Raw genomic sequence first — 20,173 nt, 5'->3', positions numbered from 1 at the left:
TTTGTCCAAAAGTATGATGGAAAATAATGTTTTTTTGCCTTTTTTATGATGTCATTGAAGAGGTTAACCAGTGTGACAGTTTACAGGTTGGGTCTTTACTCACACGACTATACCAAATGTGTGTATTTTTGTTTATTTAAAAAAAATAAATTAAAATAGGGATTTTTGTGTGTACTCACCGTAAAATCCTTTTCTCCGAGCCACTCATTGGGGGACACAGGACCATGGGTTATGCTGCTGTCACTAGGAGGCTGACACTAAGCTGAGACAAAAAAAGGTTAGCTCCTCCCCTGCAGTATACACCCTCATACTGGCTTCCAGAGACCCAGTTCAGTGCAAAAGCAGTAGGATAATAACAACAATATATCAAGTAACATTAGAGTATAACATTTCAACAAAACAGTCAAAAACTAAAAAAGGTAACGAGCCGTAAGGCTACCAGGGTGGGTGCTGTGTCCCCCAATGAGTGGCTCGGAGAAAAGGATTTTACGGTGAGTACACACAAAAATCCCTATTTCTCCTTCGCCACATTGGGGGGCACAGGACCATGGGACGTCCCAAAGCAGTCCCTGGGAGGGAAACAATACAACCAAATAACTCCGTGTACCATCTGACTAGAGATGCGCCACGGCCGCTTGCAGGATACGCCTGCCAAGGGCCGCGTCCGCAGAGGAGTGAATGTGAACATTGTAGTGCTTTGAGAAAGTATGCAGGCTGGACCACGTTGCGGCCTTGCAAACCTGCTCCGCTGTTGCCTGGTGCCGGATGGCCCAGGAAGCACCCATCGACCGAGTGGAGTGTGCTCTAATCCCCGCCGGGATAGGGCTGCCCCTGACCCTATAGGATTCCTGGATAGCAGATCGAATCCATCTGGCTATCGTGGCTTTAGACGCAGCCAAACCCTTTCTGTGACCCTCCGGGAGCACGAAAAGGGCGTCCGATTTTCTGAAATGAGCCGTTCTGGAAATGTACCTCCTGAGGGCCCGTACCACGTCCAGGGTATGAAGGGCCTTCTCAACCCTATGTTTGGGCTGCGGACAAAAGGAGGGAAGAATGATGTCCTCGTTAAGATGAAAAGATGAGACCACCTTTGGAAGAAAAGCCGGGGAAGGACGTAGGACTACTTTGTCCTGATGAAAGGCAAGAAAAGGAGCCCGGCAGGATAAAGACCCTTCTGATGGATGTCACGGCTACCAGGAAGGCAACCTTCCAGGAGAGGACAGAGAGCGGAACGTCTTGAAGGGGTTCGAACGGAGGTTCCTGAAGAACCCCCAGGACCAAGTTGAGATCCCAGGTCTCTAACGGCATCCTGTAGGGGGGTACCACATGAGAGACTCCCTGAATGAAGGTCTTGACCTGAAGGTTGGCGGCGATCCTGCGCTGGAGCAGCACGGATAACGCTGAGATCTGGCCTTTGAGGGAACTCGGTGCCAAGCAGGAGTCCAAACCGGACTGAAGGAAATCCAAGATGCAAGGGATAGAGAAAACGAGCGGAGGGTGACCTCGGAGCCTGCACCATGAGAAGAAAGTTTTCCAGACGCGGTGGTAAATGGAGGCGGAAGACGCCTTGCGAGCACTTAACATGGTTGGAATGACCTGCTGAGAGAAACCGGCTCAAGTTAGAATCCAGGTTTCAACAGCCACGCCGTTAAACGTAGGGCCCTGAGCTCTGGTGGCAGATCGGTCCTTGGCGAAGCAGGTCTGGGCGGTCTGGTAACCGCCAGGGAACGTCGGCTATGAGCTGAACAAGTTCCGCGTACCAAGCGCGGCGTGGCCAGTCTGAGGCGACCAGAATGACCGGAACTCCCTCCGTCTTGATCTTTCGGATCACCTTCGGCGGTAAGGGAAGGGGAGGAAACACGTATGGGAGTTGAAACTGATGCCACGGTGAAATCAGCGCGTCCACTCCTATGGCCTGGGGATCCCGAGAACGCGCAATGAAGCTGTGGACCTTGGCGTTCAATCTGGACGCCATCAGATCCACGTCCGGGGTCCCCCAGCGAAGACAGATCTGTCGAAAGACCTCTGGGTGGAGTTCCCACTCCCCCGAGGCAAGGCCCTGGCGGCTCAGAAAGTCCGCCGCCCAGTTCTCGACTCCCGGAATGTGCACCGCGGAAATGGTGGAATGGTTGGTTTCGGCCCAACGAAGGATGTGAGAGACTTCCTGCATCGCCGCCCTGCTGCGGGTACCCCCCTGGTGGTTGATGTAAGCCACCGCCGTGACGTTGTCCGATTGGACTCGTATTGGGTGACCCGCGAGCAGGGCGTGAAAGCGACTCAGGGCAAGTCTGATCGCACGAATCTCCAGGATGTTGATGGGGAGTCTCGATTCCTGAACTGTTCAACGGCCCTGGGCAGAGTGGTGAAGAAACACCGCCCCCCAGCCGAGGAGACTGGCGTCAGTAGTTACCACTAACCAGCGGATCGGGAGAAAGGACTTCCCCTGGAGAAGAGATGGACCCAGGCTCCACCATACGAGTGATTGTCTGACCCGTGGAGACAGGACGATCGAGAGATGGGAGACTCCTGTCCCAGTTGTCCAGCAGAGCCTGTTGCAAGGGGCGGAGATGGAGTTGAGCGAAAGGAACCGCTTCGATTGCTGCAACCATCTTTCCCAGGATCTTCATGGCGAACCGAATGGTTCGCGGGCGAGGATGGCAGAGCGTTCGGGCTCCTTGCTGAAGCGCTTGGGCCTTGGACCGAGGAAGCAAGACCAGACCCCTTGAAGTGTCCAGGATCATTCCAGGGCAGGAACGGGAGAGGACTTGTCCAAGTTGATCAACCAGCCCAGGCGCAAAAGAGAATCCAGGGTAATGTGGACGCTTGCCTCGTAGGCCTGAAAAGACGGACCCTTTATGAGGAGATCGTCTAAGTAAGGTAACACGACGACTCCTCGAGAATGAAGAATGGCCATGACCGCCGCCATGACCTTCGTGAATACCCTGGGCGCCGTGGCAAGACCGAAGGGTAAGGCCTTTGAACTGGAAATGGTCCTCTAGAATGGCAAAGCGGAGGAACCTCTGATGTGGCGGGAATATCGGAATGTGAAGATAGGCATCCTTGATGTCTATCGATGCCAAGAATTCCCCTCTTTCCATCGAAGAGATGACTGACCTGAGCGATGCCATCCTGAAGTGCCGTACTTTTACGCACTTGTTCAGGAGCTTCAGATCCAAAATGGGGCGCACTTTTCCATCCTTTTTTGGCACGACGAAGAGGTTTGAGTAGAAACCTTTGAACCTCTCGTGTTCCGGAACCGGAACAATGACCCCGCTCTGGCGGAGGGAGTGAATGGCGCAAAGGAGGGCGCGAGACTGAGCTCCCGAACTGGGGAGACGAGAGGGAAAAAACCGAGTTGGAGGAGGAGCGGAGAACTCTATTTTGTAGCCAGACGATACCAGATCCCTGACCCATTCGTCGTAAACGACAGAGAGCCAGGCTTGCTGAAAAAGGAGTAGGCGTCCGCCTACTCTGGTGGTATTGACTGGCTCCGTTCCCGAGTCATTGAGACGGGAATCTGGGGGGTCTAGAACCTCTGGTTCTGGACTGCCTCGGCTTTCCTCGCCAGGACGGATTCGGCCTGAAGGAGGGACGAGCGTCTCTGTCTGCGCTAGCGGATCGGTCCGATCTGGAAAAACCGGTCGGACTGGACCAGGCTAGGCTGGTACGAAAGGGCCGAAAGCGAAAGTAAGGCTGGCGCTGGAAGGCCGCCTTGGGCCTCTGTTGGGGAAGGAACTTGCTCTTTCCCCCGTGGCGTCGGAAATAAGCTGGTCAAGCTTTTCACCGAAAAGGCGCCCGCTCTGAAAAGGGAGAGAGACCAGAGATTTTTTAGAGGAGGAATCTGCGCACCACTCTCTGAGCCAAATAGCCCTTCTGATAGTGATGGCGTTTGAAGCCGCCGATGCTGCGCAATTCGCTGCATCGAGAGATGCGTACATCACGTAATCACCTGCCATGGCTATCTGTTTAGCCAGGTCCGCCATCTCAGCCGGGAGATCCTGTTCATGAATGGATTTCGCTAGAGCATCCGCCCAGGAAACCATTGCCTTGGCCACCCAAGCCGCGGTGAAGGAGGGGGATAGGGAAGAACCTGAGGCTTAGTACACTGAGCGAGCTAGAGAGTCTAGCTGGCGTTCAGTGGGACTCTTAATTGAAGCGCCGTCCGGAACGGAAAGAAGCGTTTTAGAAGCAAGGCGCGAGACCAGAGGATCTACTATAGGGGGATCCGTCCAGTCTTTCACGAGATCTGCTGAAAAGGGATACTTCGATACCAGGTCCTTCTTTCCCGTGAAACGCTTATCCGGACGCTCCCTGTGTCGCCTGACTATATCCAGAAAATCTGGGTGAGAGGCAAAAGTCTTATGAGAACGCTTGGTTCTGGTAAAAGAGACTGCGTGTTCCGGAGCGGAATTAGAGTCATCGTCCACCTTAAGTGCGTGATTGACTGCTACAATGAGGGAGTCAACCGTAGCTCTAAACTCCGGAGCCTCCGGGTCTAATGATACTTCAGACTCATGTTCAGAGTCGTGCACGCTGCGAGCCCCCAAAGAGGGTGAGCGAGAGGTGGAGCTGCCAGAATCTGAGTGGCGAGGTGAGCGCTCAGGAGAGGTAGTGCGGATCCGTTTTCTGGATGACCATGCCTCTTTATGGAGAGAGCGGCCCATGCTGGCCGACGATTCCCGTTACGGAGGGATCTCTTAGGACCTGTAACGGATTGCCTCGTTCCCCAGGAGGGTTTTGAATGGATTTGATGGCGTTGGCTAAAAAATCCACGGACTGCGAAAGTGAAGCGACCCATGGGGGGGGTGGGGACTACGTACGCCGGAGTCGGAGGCGGTGGAGGGCTCCTGGGCACATGGAGCATCGCAGGCAGAGCAGAGGGGGGAACTTTGAGGCCGAGGAAGTGGGGCCTGGCAGGTGGTACACGCAGAAAAAAAGGTCGTATGCACCTTAGAGGATTTTTTAGACCTTGACTGGGACATGATGTACCTAATGCAAAAAATAGACCACAGGGTCTATAAGCTAGGGAAGCAGAGGGCGGCACTGCAGAGGAGAGGCTGACGAAGTCTCCTTACCCAGGTCCTGTGTCCCGCTGTGTCGCCTGAGAAGACGAAGAGAAAGTCGGATAAAATCGCTGCACGTGGGCGCTGTGTCGCCTAGAAGCTGCGGCAGGGCTGAGCTGCGGCGTGCAGTGAGGGAAACCAAGACGGCCGCCGAGATCAGGAGAGAGATCTCGGAGGCGGCGAGAAGCGCCAGGACCGGGGGGCGGCGCCACAGAATGACGCGAAAGAGTAGGCAGAGCCTATCGGCAGCGCCCTGCGGCTAGGCCGAAGCCGGGGACTAAATTTGCGGATTCGGCCGCAAAGTGCCGAAAATAAGGGGCCCAGAGCAAACGATGTGCCGCTACTTAGGAGGAGCCCTCCGGACCGCAGAACCGGCGACCCCCCTTCCCCCCACGAGACACTTACCCCGATGAGGTGAGGAGTGCCTAGGATGAAATGGCAGGGACGGTGCAGGGGTTTGGAAGCCTCCATCCACCAGCCCCAGATAGGGGGGTGGAGAGGAACCATCCACCACCTGAATCACGCATAGACAGTGGTGATGCAGTGTGGTCTGCACCGACGCCACGGGAATAGTGCCTCTGTACAGCCGAGGGAGAACCTGGTGGACAGGGCAGATGTCCGGCAATAAAAAGGCCTGGCTGCAGAAGAGGATACTGGAGGTAAACAACACCAGTGCTCGTCTGTACAACATGGGGAGATCGGCGCCCGGAAAAGGGACCGTCGCCCAAAAAAGGTCAGCTCAGGCAGTGGCTCCCACGTCGCAGGAGAGGGTACGGTGAGGTGAAACTCCCGTGCTCGCCTGTTGTTGGTTCGGGGAAGATCGGACCATGAAAGAATCCGTCGCCCCCTTCGTCCGGGTAGAATTAAAAAACAGTGTGCCTCCTACGGACACTAAGCTTGAACTGGGTCTCTGAAAGCCAGTATGAGGGTGTATACTGCAGGGGAGGAGCTAACATTTTTTTGTCTCAGCTTAGTGTCAGCCTCCTAGTGACAGCAGCATAACCCATGGTCCTGTGTCCCCCAATGTGGCGAAGGAGAAATACTTATTTATGGGTGTGTGTGTATGTGTATATGTAATATATATATATATGTAATATATATATATATGTAATATATATATATATATATATATATATATATATATATATATGTAATATATATATATATATATACATATATATATATATATACATACATATATGTATATATATATATATATATATACATATATATATATATATATATATATACATATATACCGTATATACTCGAGTATAAGCCGAGATTTTCAGCCCAAATTTTTGGGCTGAAAGTGCCCCCCTCGGCTTATACTCGAGTCACGGTAGCGGCAGGGTCGGCGGGTGAGGGGGTGAGGGCGCTGAGGCATACTTACCTAGTCCCAGCGATCCTCGCGCTGTCCCTGCCGTCCCACGGGCTTCGGCGCTGCAGTTTCTTCCTCTCTTCAGCGGTCACGTGGGACCGCTCATTACAGAAATGAATAAGCGCCTCCACCTCCCATAGGGGCGGAGCCGCTTATTCATTTCTCTAATCAGCGGTGCCGGTGACCGCTGATAGAGAAAGAAGCTGCGGCATCGAAGACAGGAGGGGACAGCGCGAGGATCGCCAGGACTAGGTGAGTATGTTATATTCACCTGTCCACGTTCCAGCCGCCGGGCGCCGATCCATCTTCCCGGCCGGCGCCTCCATCTTCCCGGCGTCTCTGCTCTCTTACTGTTCAGGCAGAGGGCGCGATGACGCATACAGTGTGCGCGGCGCCCTCTGCCTGATCAGTCAGAGCAGAGACGCCGGGAAGATGGAGGCGCCGGAACGAGACGCCGGGAGCTGCAATCAAGGGAGGTGAGTATGTGTTTTTTTTTTCTTTATTGCGGCAGCGGCGGCACAAATTTATGTGGAACATCTATGGGGTACAGTGAACGGTGCAGAGCACCGTATATGGCACAGCACAGCTATGGGGCACAGTGAACGGTGCAGAGCACCGTATATGGCACAGCACAGCTATGGGGCACAGTGAACGGTGCAGAGCACCGTATATGGCACAGCACAGCTATGGGGCACAGTGAACGGTGCAGAGCACCGTATATGGCACAGCACAGCTATGGGGCACAGTGAACGGTGCAGAGCACCGTATATGGCACAGCACAGCTATGGGGCACAGTGAACGGTGCAGAGCACCGTATATGGCACAGCACAGCTATGGGGCACAGTGAACGGTGCAGAGCACCGTATATGGCACAGCACAGCTATGGGGCACAGTGAACGGTGCAGAGCACCGTATATGGCACAGCACAGCTATGTATGGGGCACAGTGAACGGTGCAGAGCACCGTATATGGCACAGCACAGCTATGGGGCACAGTGAACGGTGCAGAGCACCGTATATGGCACAGCTATGGGGCACAGTGAACGGTGCAGAGCACCGTATATGGCACAGCTATGGGGCACAGTGAACGGTGCAGAGCACCGTATATGGCACATCTATGGGGCACAATGAACGGTGCAGAGCACCGTATATGGCACAGCTAGGGGGCACAATGAACGGTGCAGAGCACTATATGGTTCACACCTATGGGGAAATATGAACGGTGCAGAGCACTATATGGCACAGCTATGGGGAAATAATGATCTATTTTTATTTTTGAAATTCACCGGTAAATGCTGCATTTCCACCCTAGGCTTATATTCGAGTCAATAAGTTTTCCCAGTTTTTTGTGGCAAAATTAGGGGGGTCGGCTTATACTCGGGTCGGCTTATACTCGAGTATATACGGTATATATACATATATATATATATACATATATATATATATATATATATATATATATATATACAGTTAGGGCCAGAAATATTTGGACAGTGACACAATTTTCGCGAGTTGGGCTCTGCATGCCACCACATTGGATTTGAAATGAAACCTCTACAACAGAATTCAAGTGCAGATTGTAACGTTTAATTTGAAGGGTTGAACAAAAATATCTGATAGAAAATGTAGGAATTGTACACATTTCTTTACAAACACTCCACATTTTAGGAGGTCAAAAGTAATTGGACAAATAAACATAACCCAAACAAAATATTTTTATTTTCAATATTTTGTTGCAAATCCTTTGGAGGCAATCACTGCCTTAAGTCTGGAACCCATGGACATCACCAAACGCTGGGTTTCCTCCTTCTTAATGCTTTGCCAGGCCTTTACAGCCGCAGCCTTCAGGTCTTGCTTGTTTGTGGGTCTTTCCGTCTTAAGTCTGGATTTGAGCAAGTGAAATGCATGCTCAATTGGGTTTAGATCTGGAGATTGACTTGGCCATTGCAGAATGTTCCACTTTTTGGCACTCATGAACTCCTGGGTAGCTTTGGCTGTATGCTTGGGGTCATTGTCCATCTGTACTATGAAGCGCCGTCCAATCAACTTTGCAGCATTTGGCTGAATCTGGGCTGAAAGTATATCCCGGTACACTTCAGAATTCATCCGGCTACTCTTGTCTGCTCTTATGTCATCAATAAACACAAGTGACCCAGTGCCATTGAAAGCCATGCATGCCCATGCCATCACGTTGCCTCCACCACGTTTTACAGAGGATGTGGTGTGCCTTGGATCATGTGCCGTTCCCTTTCTTCCCCAAACTTTTTTCTTCCCATCATTCTGGTACAGGTTGATCTTTGTCTTATCTGTCCATAGAATACTTTTCCAGAACTGAGCTGGCTTCTTGAGGTGTTTTTCTGCAAATTTAACTCTGGCCTGTCTATTTTTGGTATTGATGAATGGTTTGCATCTAGATGTGAACCCTTTGCATTTACTGTCATGGAGTCTTCTCTTTACTGTTGACTTAGAGACAGATACACCTACTTCACTGAGAGTGTTCTGGACTTCAGTTGATGTTGTGAACGGGTTCTTCTTCACCAAATTAAGTATGCGGCGATCATCCACCACTGTTGTCATCCGTGGACGCCCAGGCCTTTTTGAGTTCCCAAGCTCACCAGTCAATTCCTTTTTTCTCAGAATGTACCCAACTGTTGATTTTGCTACTCCAAGCATGTCTGCTATCTCTCTGATGGATTTTTTCTTTTTTTTCAGCCTCAGGATGTTCTGCTTCCTCAATTGAGAGTTCCTTTGACCGCATGTTGTCTGCTCACAGCAACAGCTTCCAAATGCAAAACCACACACCTGGAATCCACCCCTGACCTTTTAACTACTTCATTGATTACAGGTTAACGAGGGAGACGCCTTCAGAGTTAATTGCAGCCCTTAGAGTCCATTGTCCAATTACTTTTGGTCCCTTGAAAAAGAGGACGCTATGCATTACAGAGCTATGATTCCTAAACCCTTTCTCCGATTTGGATGTGGAAACTATCATATTGCAGCTGGGAGTGTGCACTTTCAGCCCATATTATATATATATATATATATATAATTGTATTTCTGAACATGTTTTTGTAAACAGCTAAAATAACAAAACTTGTGTCACTGTCCAAATATTTCTGGCCCTAACTGTACATACACCGTATATACTCGAGTATAAGCCGAGATTTTTGGGCTGAAAGTGCCCCTCTCGGCTTATACTCGAGTCAAGGTGGGTGGCAGGGTCGGCGGGTGAGGGCGCTGAGGCATACTTACCTGCTTCCAGCGATCCTGGCGCTCCCCCTGCCGTCCCACGGTCTTCGGTGCTGCAGCTCTTCCCCTCTTCAGCAGTCACGTGGGACCGCTCATTAGAGAAATGAATACCTATGGGAGGTGGAGCCGCCTATTCATTTCTCTAATCAGCGGTGCCGGTGACCGCTGATAGAGGAAGAGGCTGCGGCACCGAAGACAGCTGTCCGGTGGAAGGAGCCGGACGCCGGGACCAGGTAAGTATGTCATATTTACCTGTCCCCGTTCCAGCCGCCGGGCGCCGCTCCATCTTCCCGGCGTCGCTCCGCTCTGACTGTTCAGGTCAGAGGGCGCGATGACGCATATAGTGTGCGCGGCGTCCTCTGCCTGATCAGTCAGAGCGGAGAGACGCCGGGACCGGACGCTGGGAGCTGCAAGCAAGAGAGGTGAGTATGGCATTTTTTTTTAATTGCAGCGGCAGCAGCGGCACAGATTTATGTGGAGCATCTATGGGGAAATATGAACTGTGCAGAGCATATATGGTACAGCTATGGGGCAGTATGAACGGTGCAGAGCACTATATGGCACAGCTATGGGGCAGTATGAACGGTGCAGAGCACTATATGGCACAGCTATGGGGCAATAATGAACGGTGCAGAGCACTATATGGCACAGCTATGGGGCAATAATGAACGGTGCAGAGCACTATATGGCACAGCTATGGGGAAATAATGAACGGTGCAGAGCACTATATGGCACAGCTATGGGGAAATAATGAACGGTGCAGAGCACTATATGGCACAGCCATGGGGAAATAATGAACGGTGCAGAGCACTATATGGCACAGCTATGGGGAAATAATGATCTATATTTATTTTTGAAATTCACCAGTAAATGCTGCATTTCCACCCTAGGCTTATACTCGAGTCAATAAGTTTTCCCAGTTTTTTGTGGCAAAATTAGGGGGGTCGGCTTATACTCGGGTCGGCTTATACTCGAGTATATACGGTATATATATATTTGGATTTTAAAAAATGTTTACAGGTTTTTTCTTTTTTTACTTAGTCCCACTTTGGGACTTTCATTACTCTGATCACTGTTATAAAGCATTGCCTCTCTTTTCCTGCCTTCGATCGATATTATGATCGCAGCATTTAGCGAGTTAAACCTCTCCTCATAGTGAGAGCCTAGATGTCAGCTTTGATGTTCGCTGAACATCTTGCGGCGATCGCTCAGCTCCTGTGTGCGGGTTATTGCCATATCATATACATACGGTGGCTCGGTGGTTAGCACTGTAGCCTTGTAGCGCAGGAGTCCTGGGTTCAAATCCCACCAAAAACAACATCTGCAAGAACTTTGTATGTTCTCCCCGTGTTTGCGTGGGTTTCCTGCAGGTACTCCAGTTTCCTCCCACACTCCAAAAACATATTGATAGGGAATTTAGATTGTGAGCCCCATCAGGGACAGCAATGATGTGTGCAAAACTGTAAAGCGCTGTGGAATATATTAGCGCTATATAAAAATAAAGATTATTATTATTATTATACATCTGATAGGTCGGGAAATTTTTCCCTGCCATGAAGTATATATTCTGCAAATGTCGGGAAGGCATTTTAATTACTTGTTCTCAACAAGCCTGCCAAGCCTTTGGTTCAAATACAATAACATAAAAAACAATAGGTTAGGAAATAATGTAACACAACTAGTTTGCAGGTGGGGAGAGACTAACAGGTATATAGCCCGACAGATATGATAACAGTGGCTAGTAGTACTGGAAACAAAGGGAATATGTTAGTAGGATACACCCTCCTCAACTGTCTATATCGGCATGTAGGTGATGGGAAGCTGAATAAACAAATACCTTATTATCTGCAATGTGATGTCTTATTCCAGAGATATTCATGTTTTTCTTATACAGTGGGGCAAAAAAGTATTTAGTCAGTCAGCAATAGTGCAAGTTCCACCACTTAAAAAGATGAGAGGCGTCTGTAATTTATAATTTTTTTTGCATATTATGGTGGAAAATAAGTATTTGGTCAGAAACAAACAATCAAGATTTCTGGCTCTCACAGACCTGTAACTTCTTCTTTAAGAGTCTCCTCGTTCCTCCACTCATTACCTGTAGTAATGGCACCTGTTTAAACTTGTTATCAGTATAAAAAGACACCTGTGCACACCCTCAAACAGTCTGACTCCAAACTCCACTGTGGTGAAGACCAAAGAGCTGTCAAAGGACACCAGAAACAAAATTGTAGCCCTGCACCAGGCTGGGAAGACTGAATCTGCAATAGCCAACCAGCTTGGAGTGAAGAAATCAACAGTGGGAGCAATAATTAGAAAATGGAAGACATACAAGACCACTGATAATCTCCCTCGATCTGGGGCTCCACGCAAAATCCCACCCCGTGGGGTCAGAATGATCACAAGAACGGTGAGTAAAAATCCCAGAACCACGCGGGGGGACCTAGTGAATGAACTGCAGAGAGCTGGGACCAATGTAACAAGGCCTACCATAAGTAACACACTACGCCACCATGGACTCAGATCCTGCAGTGCCAGACGTGTCCCACTGCTTAAGCCAGTACATGTCCGGGCCCGTCTGAAGTTTGCTAGAGAGCATTTGGATGATCCAGAGGAGTTTTGGGAGAATGTCCTATGGTCTGATGAAACCAAACTGGAACTGTTTGGTAGAAACACAACTTGTCGTGTTTGGAGGAAAAAGAATACTGAGTTGCATCCATCAAACACCATACCTACTGTAAAGCATGGTAGTGGAAACATCATGCTTTGGGGCTGTTTCTCTGCAAAGGGGCCAGGACGACTGATCCGGGTACATGAAAGAATGAATGGGGCCATGTATCGTGAGATTTTGAGTGCAAACCTCCTTCCATCAGCAAGGGCATTGAAGATGAAACGTGGCTGGGTCTTTCAACATGACAATGATCCAAAGCACACCGCCAGGGCAACGAAGGAGTGGCTTCGTAAGAAGCATTTCAAGGTCCTGGAGTGGCCTAGCCAGTCTCCAGATCTCAACCCTATAGAAAACCTTTGGAGGGAGTCGAAAGTCCGTGTTGCCAAGCAAAAAGCCAAAAACATCACTGCTCTAGAGGAGATCTGCATGGAGGAATGGGCCAACATACCAACAACAGTGTGTGGCAACCTTGTGAAGACTTACAGAAAACGTTTGACCTCTGTCATTGCCAACAAAGGATATATTACAAAGTATTGAGATGAAATTTTGTTTCTGACCAAATACTTATTTTCCACCATAATATGCAAATAAAATGTTAAAAAAACAGACAATGTGATTTTCTGGATTTTTTTTTCTCAGTTTGTCTCCCATAGTTGAGGTCTACCTATGATGTAAATTACAGACGCCTCTCATCTTTTTAAGTGGTGGAACTTGCACTATTGCTGACTGACTAAATACTTTTTTGCCCCACTGTATGTTAACCCCTTACCGGCATCGGACGTACTATACCGTCCGATGCCGGCTCCCCTGCTTTGATGCAGGGCTCCGCGGTGAGCCCGCACCAAAGCCGGGACATGTCAGCTGTTTTGAACAGCTGACATGTGCCCGTAATAGGCGCGGGCAGAATCGCGATCTGCCCGCACCTATTAACTAGTTAAATGCCGCTGTCAAACGCAGACAGCGGCATTTAACTACCGCTTCCGGCCGGGCGGCCGGAAATGACGTCATCGCCGACCCCCGTCACATGATCGGGGGTCGGCGATGCTTGTATATTGTAACCATAGAGGTCCTTGAGACCTCTATGGTTACTGATTGCCCGTCGCTGTGAGCGCCACCCTGTGGTCGGCGCTCACAGCACACGTGCAATTCTGCTACATAGCAGCGATCAGCAGATCGCTGCTATGTAGCAGAGCCGATCGGGTTGTGCCTGCTTCTAGCCTCTCATGGAGGCTATTGAAGCATGGCAAAAGTTAAAAAAAAAGTTTAAAAAAATGTGAAAAAAAATAAAAAAAAACATAAAAGTTTAAATCACCCCCCTTTCGCCCCAATCAAAATAAATCAATAAAAAAAATATCAAATCTACGCATATTTGGTATCGCCGCGCTCAGAATCGCCCGATCTATCAAATAAAAAAAAGTATTAACCTGATCGCTAAACAGCGTAGCGGGAAAAAAACTCGAAACGCCAGAATTACGTTTTTTTGGTCGCCGCGACATTGCATTAAAATGCAATAACGGGCGATCAAAAGAACGTATCTGCACCGAAATGCTATCATGAAAAACGTCATCTCGGCACGCAAAAAATAAGCCCTCAACCGACCCCAGAGCACGAAAAATGGAGACGCTACGAGTATCGGAAAATGGCGCAATTTTTTTTTTTTTTTTTTTTTAGCAAAGTTTGGAATTTTTTTTCACCACTTAGATAAAAAATAACCTAGTCATGTTTGGTGTCTATGAACTCGTACTGACCTGGAGAATCATAATGGCAGGTCATTTTTAGCATTTAGTGAACCTAGCAAAAAAGCCAAACAAAAAACCAATGTGGGATTGCACTTTTTTTGCAATTTCACCGCACTTGGAATTTTTTTCCCGTTTTCTAGTACACGACATGCTAAAACCAATGATGTCGTTCAAAAGTACAACTCGTCCCGCAAAAAATAAGCCCTCACATGGCCAAATTGACGGAAAAATAAAAAAGTTATGGCTCTGGGAAGGAGGGGAGTGAAAAACGAACACGGAAAAATGAAAAATCCCCCGGTCATGAAGGGGTTAATGAGCTGTTCAGGACTATGAGCATGACACTAATCTGCTGTGCAATCTGTCGCCAGATCTTATTTTTAATAGAAGGGGGAGTTATCAGTGTGATATGTAATGGCTGCTCTCTGCCCTCTTGATCTCTCTGCAGAGCGGTGTGAGATATAATCACACACAGCTCTGCAGTGAGATCAAGACAGCGGCCATTATTCATCACACTGATAACTCCCCTTCTATCAAAATTAAGATCTGGCGACAGATTGCAATGCAGATTAGTCTGTCCCAAAGAGCTCACTTACATATGAGCAAAATTTGGATTTCTCTGGAATAAGACATCAGATATTAGGGGGACCATTTTATTTAGCTTCTATGACCTGTATGCCTATGTAGAGTTAAGAAAGTTGATCCTAGTGACAGATTCCCTTAACATTGAATGTTACAGATGCATGAAGTTTATAACCTCCTCCCATTTCTGTGGGAAAAAAAGATTACACATCCAAAAACATAGTAATGGGGGGGGGGGGGGGTGTTAAACATGTTGTTAGGTACATGACTAAGTAAAGATCAACGGGTATTGGAGGTAAGTGAGCACTAGACCGTTATGAGAGTGTTGAATATTGCACAAGATTTCACTGCAGATATATTTTTACTATTGAAAATCACTAAATAGTTAAGATTTAAAGACAAATATAATATAATTTACCTACCTAATGTTTTTGAATTAGCTAGTAGAGCTTCTTCATAAGAAAGAAGATAGTAAAGTAAAAGCAACTGAGTAGTAATTTTGCTTCGATGGTTTTGACGCAAATTCTCCCCTGTATGACCCTGGAAAACCTTCAATATTTCTTGCTCTGTGATTGGTTTGTTGGTGGCCTCTGGGCTGGATTTCGAGGCAGGAGTGATTATTGAGTTAATGTACACATCAACCAGTGGAATGAGCTGCTGATGTAGAGGAGTAGTTGTCTCACAAATCTGAGTGTAGATCCAGTCCTAAAACAATTGATATTTTATAGTAAGACATCATCATGGTCAGTTTCACTCACAACTATCATATCATACAATATATCATTTTTTCTCATCAGTACCGGCCTTAGGGGCACTAATGGCATATGAAAACCTTTGTGAATACTATGGTATTTTCCAGATAGAAAATGTATAGTTCAGTGTGTGATCAGTAGCTAATCCACAATTGTCCCACCAATGAGTAGAAACACAGGACCTCGCCATGGTCCCTTCCTTGCATCAGTCACAAGTAACAGGCTCATTAATGTACCTGGTCCAGAATGCAATAAAGAATTGTTTTGCATTGGTCTGTGCTGCAGGGAAGAAAGGCAATTAAATAAGCTTTGTTGCAGCAACGACAACTGCTGCAGTGAAAAAAACCCACTATAAATTCGGCTGTGCTGCGCAGCTGCTCCAGTGAACAATGCTCAGGAACTGAGCTGTGGTACAGTAAAGAAATTCTATAAAATTTGAACTGTACTGCAGTGAAAAATTAAATTGTGCTTTTCTGAGAAGAAATGTCATGAATTAGGCTCTGCTGTGCAGGTGCTGCAGTGAAGAAATGCAATGCCCAAGCAAGTAGAAACTCCTCTAGTGCTTAATTTTGTTATCTACCATATCATCAAATCAATGTAATTGAAAAGAAGAGAGAAAAAGACTATGCACACAGTGGGATCAGCTTAATATAACAAATTTTATTATAGATATACCACCTCACCACGCACAAAGGCAAGATAAGGAGAAACAAACATTTAAAAACAATTAAAAGCTAAACCAACCTATCCACAACCCCCCCAATACAGTCACAAGAATTCATATAATCATATACAATAAATGTACAAATCATGTGGCAGACATATACAAGTTAGGCAGAATAACAACAATGCATATATTTGATATCTGGTACTGCCAACTAGAAAAAGTCTTAATGAAAAGAAATATCAGTTGAATCCTTAATGTGACCAATACACCCCAGTCCTGTGAAAGATGCACGATACTAGGCCAGACAAAGTGCTGGTGCGACCCGTTTATAACATACCCCTGTTCTGACACCCCACACGATACATTACCAAGCACTGCAGAGCCTGCTGCCGAGAGGTCAATCCCCCATACATATCCAGAGAGACGGAATAAATACGTGTGCCCTTAAGGCCAATGTAAATGCAGCAGACATGCAATGGCTAGTACTGCCAAGTAGTGCTGAGTAATCCTGAAAGTGGAGCTAAGATCAGGAGGGTCTGAAAAAATTTGTTGAAGAGGGGGGGGGGGGGGGGGGGGGAGAGGATAGGAGCCCAACGCGTATCAACGCTGCTAAGGCGTCTTCGTCAGGGGAAAGTAATGAGAGTGTCCTCCAGACTAACCTTATATGCGTGAGGCATAATCCAAAGAGATTAGTATCACCTGTGTGGCTGTCGGCAATGTTCCAGGAGCTTAACAGATGCAAGGTGCCAAATGAATAATACCGGACCTGCGCACACCAGTCCCGAACTCCGACCCACAGATCACCGGCCAATTGGCTCCTACATACTATTTACCATTCAGAAAGGCCGGCACTGATTGGTAATATATTAGTGTGTGGTTCATGCGCATGCGCATCGGTCCCATGCAGAGAGATTCCTTATAGAACGGCACGCACACCCGGCTTCCCAAATAAGGGACACCCGGGCATGCGCAGTAGAGGCGACACGCAGTGAAAGGCCAATGCGCATGCGCGTCAATTTGCCCACTCCCATGTATCCGGGGGCGTAAAACATGATTTGGAGTAAACACAGAACGCCCATGTAAGTCCATGAGTAGCGCAAATGAGAGTACTAATGCGCACGCGCCCAGGATAACATAGAGCGAGCGCTAAGAAGATACACAAATGCGATGCACATGCGCCCCCATGTGTCAGCTTGTACGCTTACAAAAGCTGAACTCCCAAAGGGATCAATACCAAGTTTGTCCGCAATGGACGTGGAGTCCATATGTGGGCACATGAGTGCGAGCGTATGCATTACAAACTAATACCCATTTTCCATATACCAGTCGTCTTCCTTGTGCGCACGCGCATTAGTTACTCTGGTTGTTATGGAAAAGAAAAGAAGAAGGGGGCACACAGGTATGCCCACACTGGGGGTATGGAGAGTCATACATTCAACAGGCAGTCTGGTACCACAATCTTGCCACACAAGCTGTGCATAACTCAATGATAAATCATACCCCATACATCCACATTCCACTATCTATGTGCATAGCCACAGACCGTAAGACATAGGCAGATAGATCAAAGAATCATAAAGAGCCTATGTGAGCATTACAAGACCCTGGGTTTGGACGTGTAGGCACATAAATATAGACAGTCCCCCAGAGGTGTATATGAAGGATAATCCTCCCAAAATACGCCAGGGGACAAAAAGCTACCGGGTGTACCCCCAAAAGACCAAGGTGGGCGTAAAAATGAAAAACCCAACATCAAAACAGCGCCAACTGGCGAGAAACGGGAGCCCTGCAAAAGATCAATAAAGACAGCCCCTAAAAAAAAAAAAAAAAAAAAGGAGAATTTGTATAGGCCATTAAGGGCTGAGCACCACCTGCGGCACGTTAGGGACCCAATGAGCATACGGATAGATATACGGCCCATGCCTCAGTGTCCCACCATAGTGGGTACACTTCTGGAGATATTCACGATGTAGACTCAATCAATAACAAACCTGTGCCCACAGGGCTAGACTTGCTTGTAAAGGATTGATTCTTCAAATCAATGTAATTGTAACATATAAAATTAGTCCAAACTAGCTAAAAATACATACAAAACGCATTTAACTACTATTACTTATTAACTGCTTTGGGTCCTACCTCCTGGTCACCCAATCAATCACTAAAAAAATACAAGGTATGTATGTATGTACGTACAATATATATAATATATAATATATATATATATATATATATATATATATATATATATATATATATATATATATATATATATATATAATTATATTTTCCCATTCCAATTTCAGATGCTGGTTCTACATGACAGCAGGCCCAGAACTTCTATTGAATTGTGTTTTATTTTAGTATCATCTGTACTGTATTAGCTCAGTGTACGTCAACCGTTTGTCTTATTAAAATCAAAATTGAAAAAGATAATGAAAGAAAGTTTTAATGTACTTGTCAAGCGTAAGCTAAGCTCTCACATTAAGTACTCAGCTGAAATCACCATCAGGTTGTGCATTTCTGCATGTAGAGGTGTTTGAACAAGCTTCTTAATGTCTTTAGCAGACTGGAAAAAAAAGGCTCATAAGAGCAGTTATCAGGGTCTTCTTGCCAAAAAAGTATCACACAAATACATTTCACTGAATCAACATAAAAATCATCCAAAGGCAGGGAGTGATATAATGTAATAAAAACACAAAAACACCTGTCTAACTTCCTACAGATCATGCACCGCTGATCTCCACTGGTTTTAGTTTACTAGGAGCAGCTTACCTTTATGGACACTTTGTGCTTGGTGAAAGCACGACTTCTCAGCAGCTGATAAATACAGTGGATAGGTAGAAAACCAGCAATGTTAGCACTCAGATTGCTTGTGACAGGGACCCGAACTGCATGGGCTGTGACCACCTGAATAGAAGACACAATCAACAACAAAAAATATATTAAAGAGTAAAAAAAAGGAAAAAAGATAGCAAGGAACCAGGAAAGAGAGGCAGGTGTCTAGATTATTTTTTGGGTATAGGAGAGGCAATTTTAATTCCTTGGTATAGGTAGTGACAATATTTCACCTGCTCTGTAAAGATCTCCTGAGTGAAAATGGTCTTCATTCTACTAAGAGAACTTGGTTTGATGACAATCTGAAAAAGAATAAAATGATCCAGTTATACTGTCCCCACTGTTGTCCGAATAACATTACAAAAAATTAGAAAATTTTAACAAATTTTACAAAATCTGACAAAAAGGTATCCAAAACAGTTGTTGATCCACTTTCCTACAGAAAAGAAAGTCAGAATTAGATATATAGTGAGAGCTCCTCTGCCTGTATCACTGCAGAGCTAAACCAGTTAGCTAATCAGGAGTTTGATAAAGTCAACCTGGTTAAGTGATCGGGGCAATCATTCAGCAAACACCAACAGACTGCATTTCTGACTGACTAAATACTTTTTTGCCCCACTGTATATATATATAAATATATTTATCACCATTGATTCCATGGTGCTTTACATGAGAATGGGTTACATGCAAGTTACAGATACAGTGGGGAAAGAAAGTATTTAGTCAGTCAGCAATAGTGCAAGTTCCACCACTTAAAAAGATGAGAGGCGTCTGTAATTTACATCATAGGTAGACCTCAACTATGGGAGACAAACTGAGAAAAAAAAATCCAGAAAATCACATGTCTGTTTTTTTAACATTTTATTTGCATATTATGGTGGAAAATAAGTATTTGGTCAGAAACAAAATTTCATCTCAATACTTTGTAATATATCCTTTGTTGGCAATGACAGAGGTCAAACGTTTTCTGTAAGTCTTCACAAGGTTGCCACACACTGTTGTTGGTATGTTGGCCCATTCCTCCATGCAGATCTCCTCTAGAGCAGTGATGTTTTTGGCTTTTCGCTTGGCAACACGGACTTTCGACTCCCTCCAAAGGTTTTCTATAGGGTTGAGATCTGGAGACTGGCTAGGCCACTCCAGGACCTTGAAATGCTTCTTACGAAGGCCACTCCTTCGTTGCCCTGGCGGTGTGCTTTGGATCATTGTCATGTTGAAAGACCCAGCCACGTTTCATCTTC

General features: G+C 46.7%; 1 protein-coding gene across 1 annotated transcript in view; it reads right to left on the bottom strand.

Annotated features, from left to right (window-relative positions):
* The window catches only part of INTS2 (integrator complex subunit 2), a 146,811-nt gene that overhangs the window by 38,372 nt on the left and 88,266 nt on the right, over positions 1-20,173 (bottom strand). The window contains exons 12-14 of the mRNA XM_069757209.1: positions 19,166-19,234; positions 18,870-19,004; positions 15,101-15,383 (exon numbers count right to left, since the gene is read on the bottom strand). Coding sequence (XP_069613310.1) covers positions 15,101-15,383; positions 18,870-19,004; positions 19,166-19,234 — 487 coding nt within the window. The remainder of the gene's footprint in view (positions 1-15,100; positions 15,384-18,869; positions 19,005-19,165; positions 19,235-20,173) is intronic.

This window comes from Ranitomeya imitator, chromosome 3 (assembly GCF_032444005.1).
Source record: "Ranitomeya imitator isolate aRanImi1 chromosome 3, aRanImi1.pri, whole genome shotgun sequence".
Lineage (NCBI taxonomy): Eukaryota > Metazoa > Chordata > Amphibia > Anura > Dendrobatidae > Ranitomeya > Ranitomeya imitator.
This window is presented reverse-complemented; position numbering and strand designations above follow the sequence as displayed.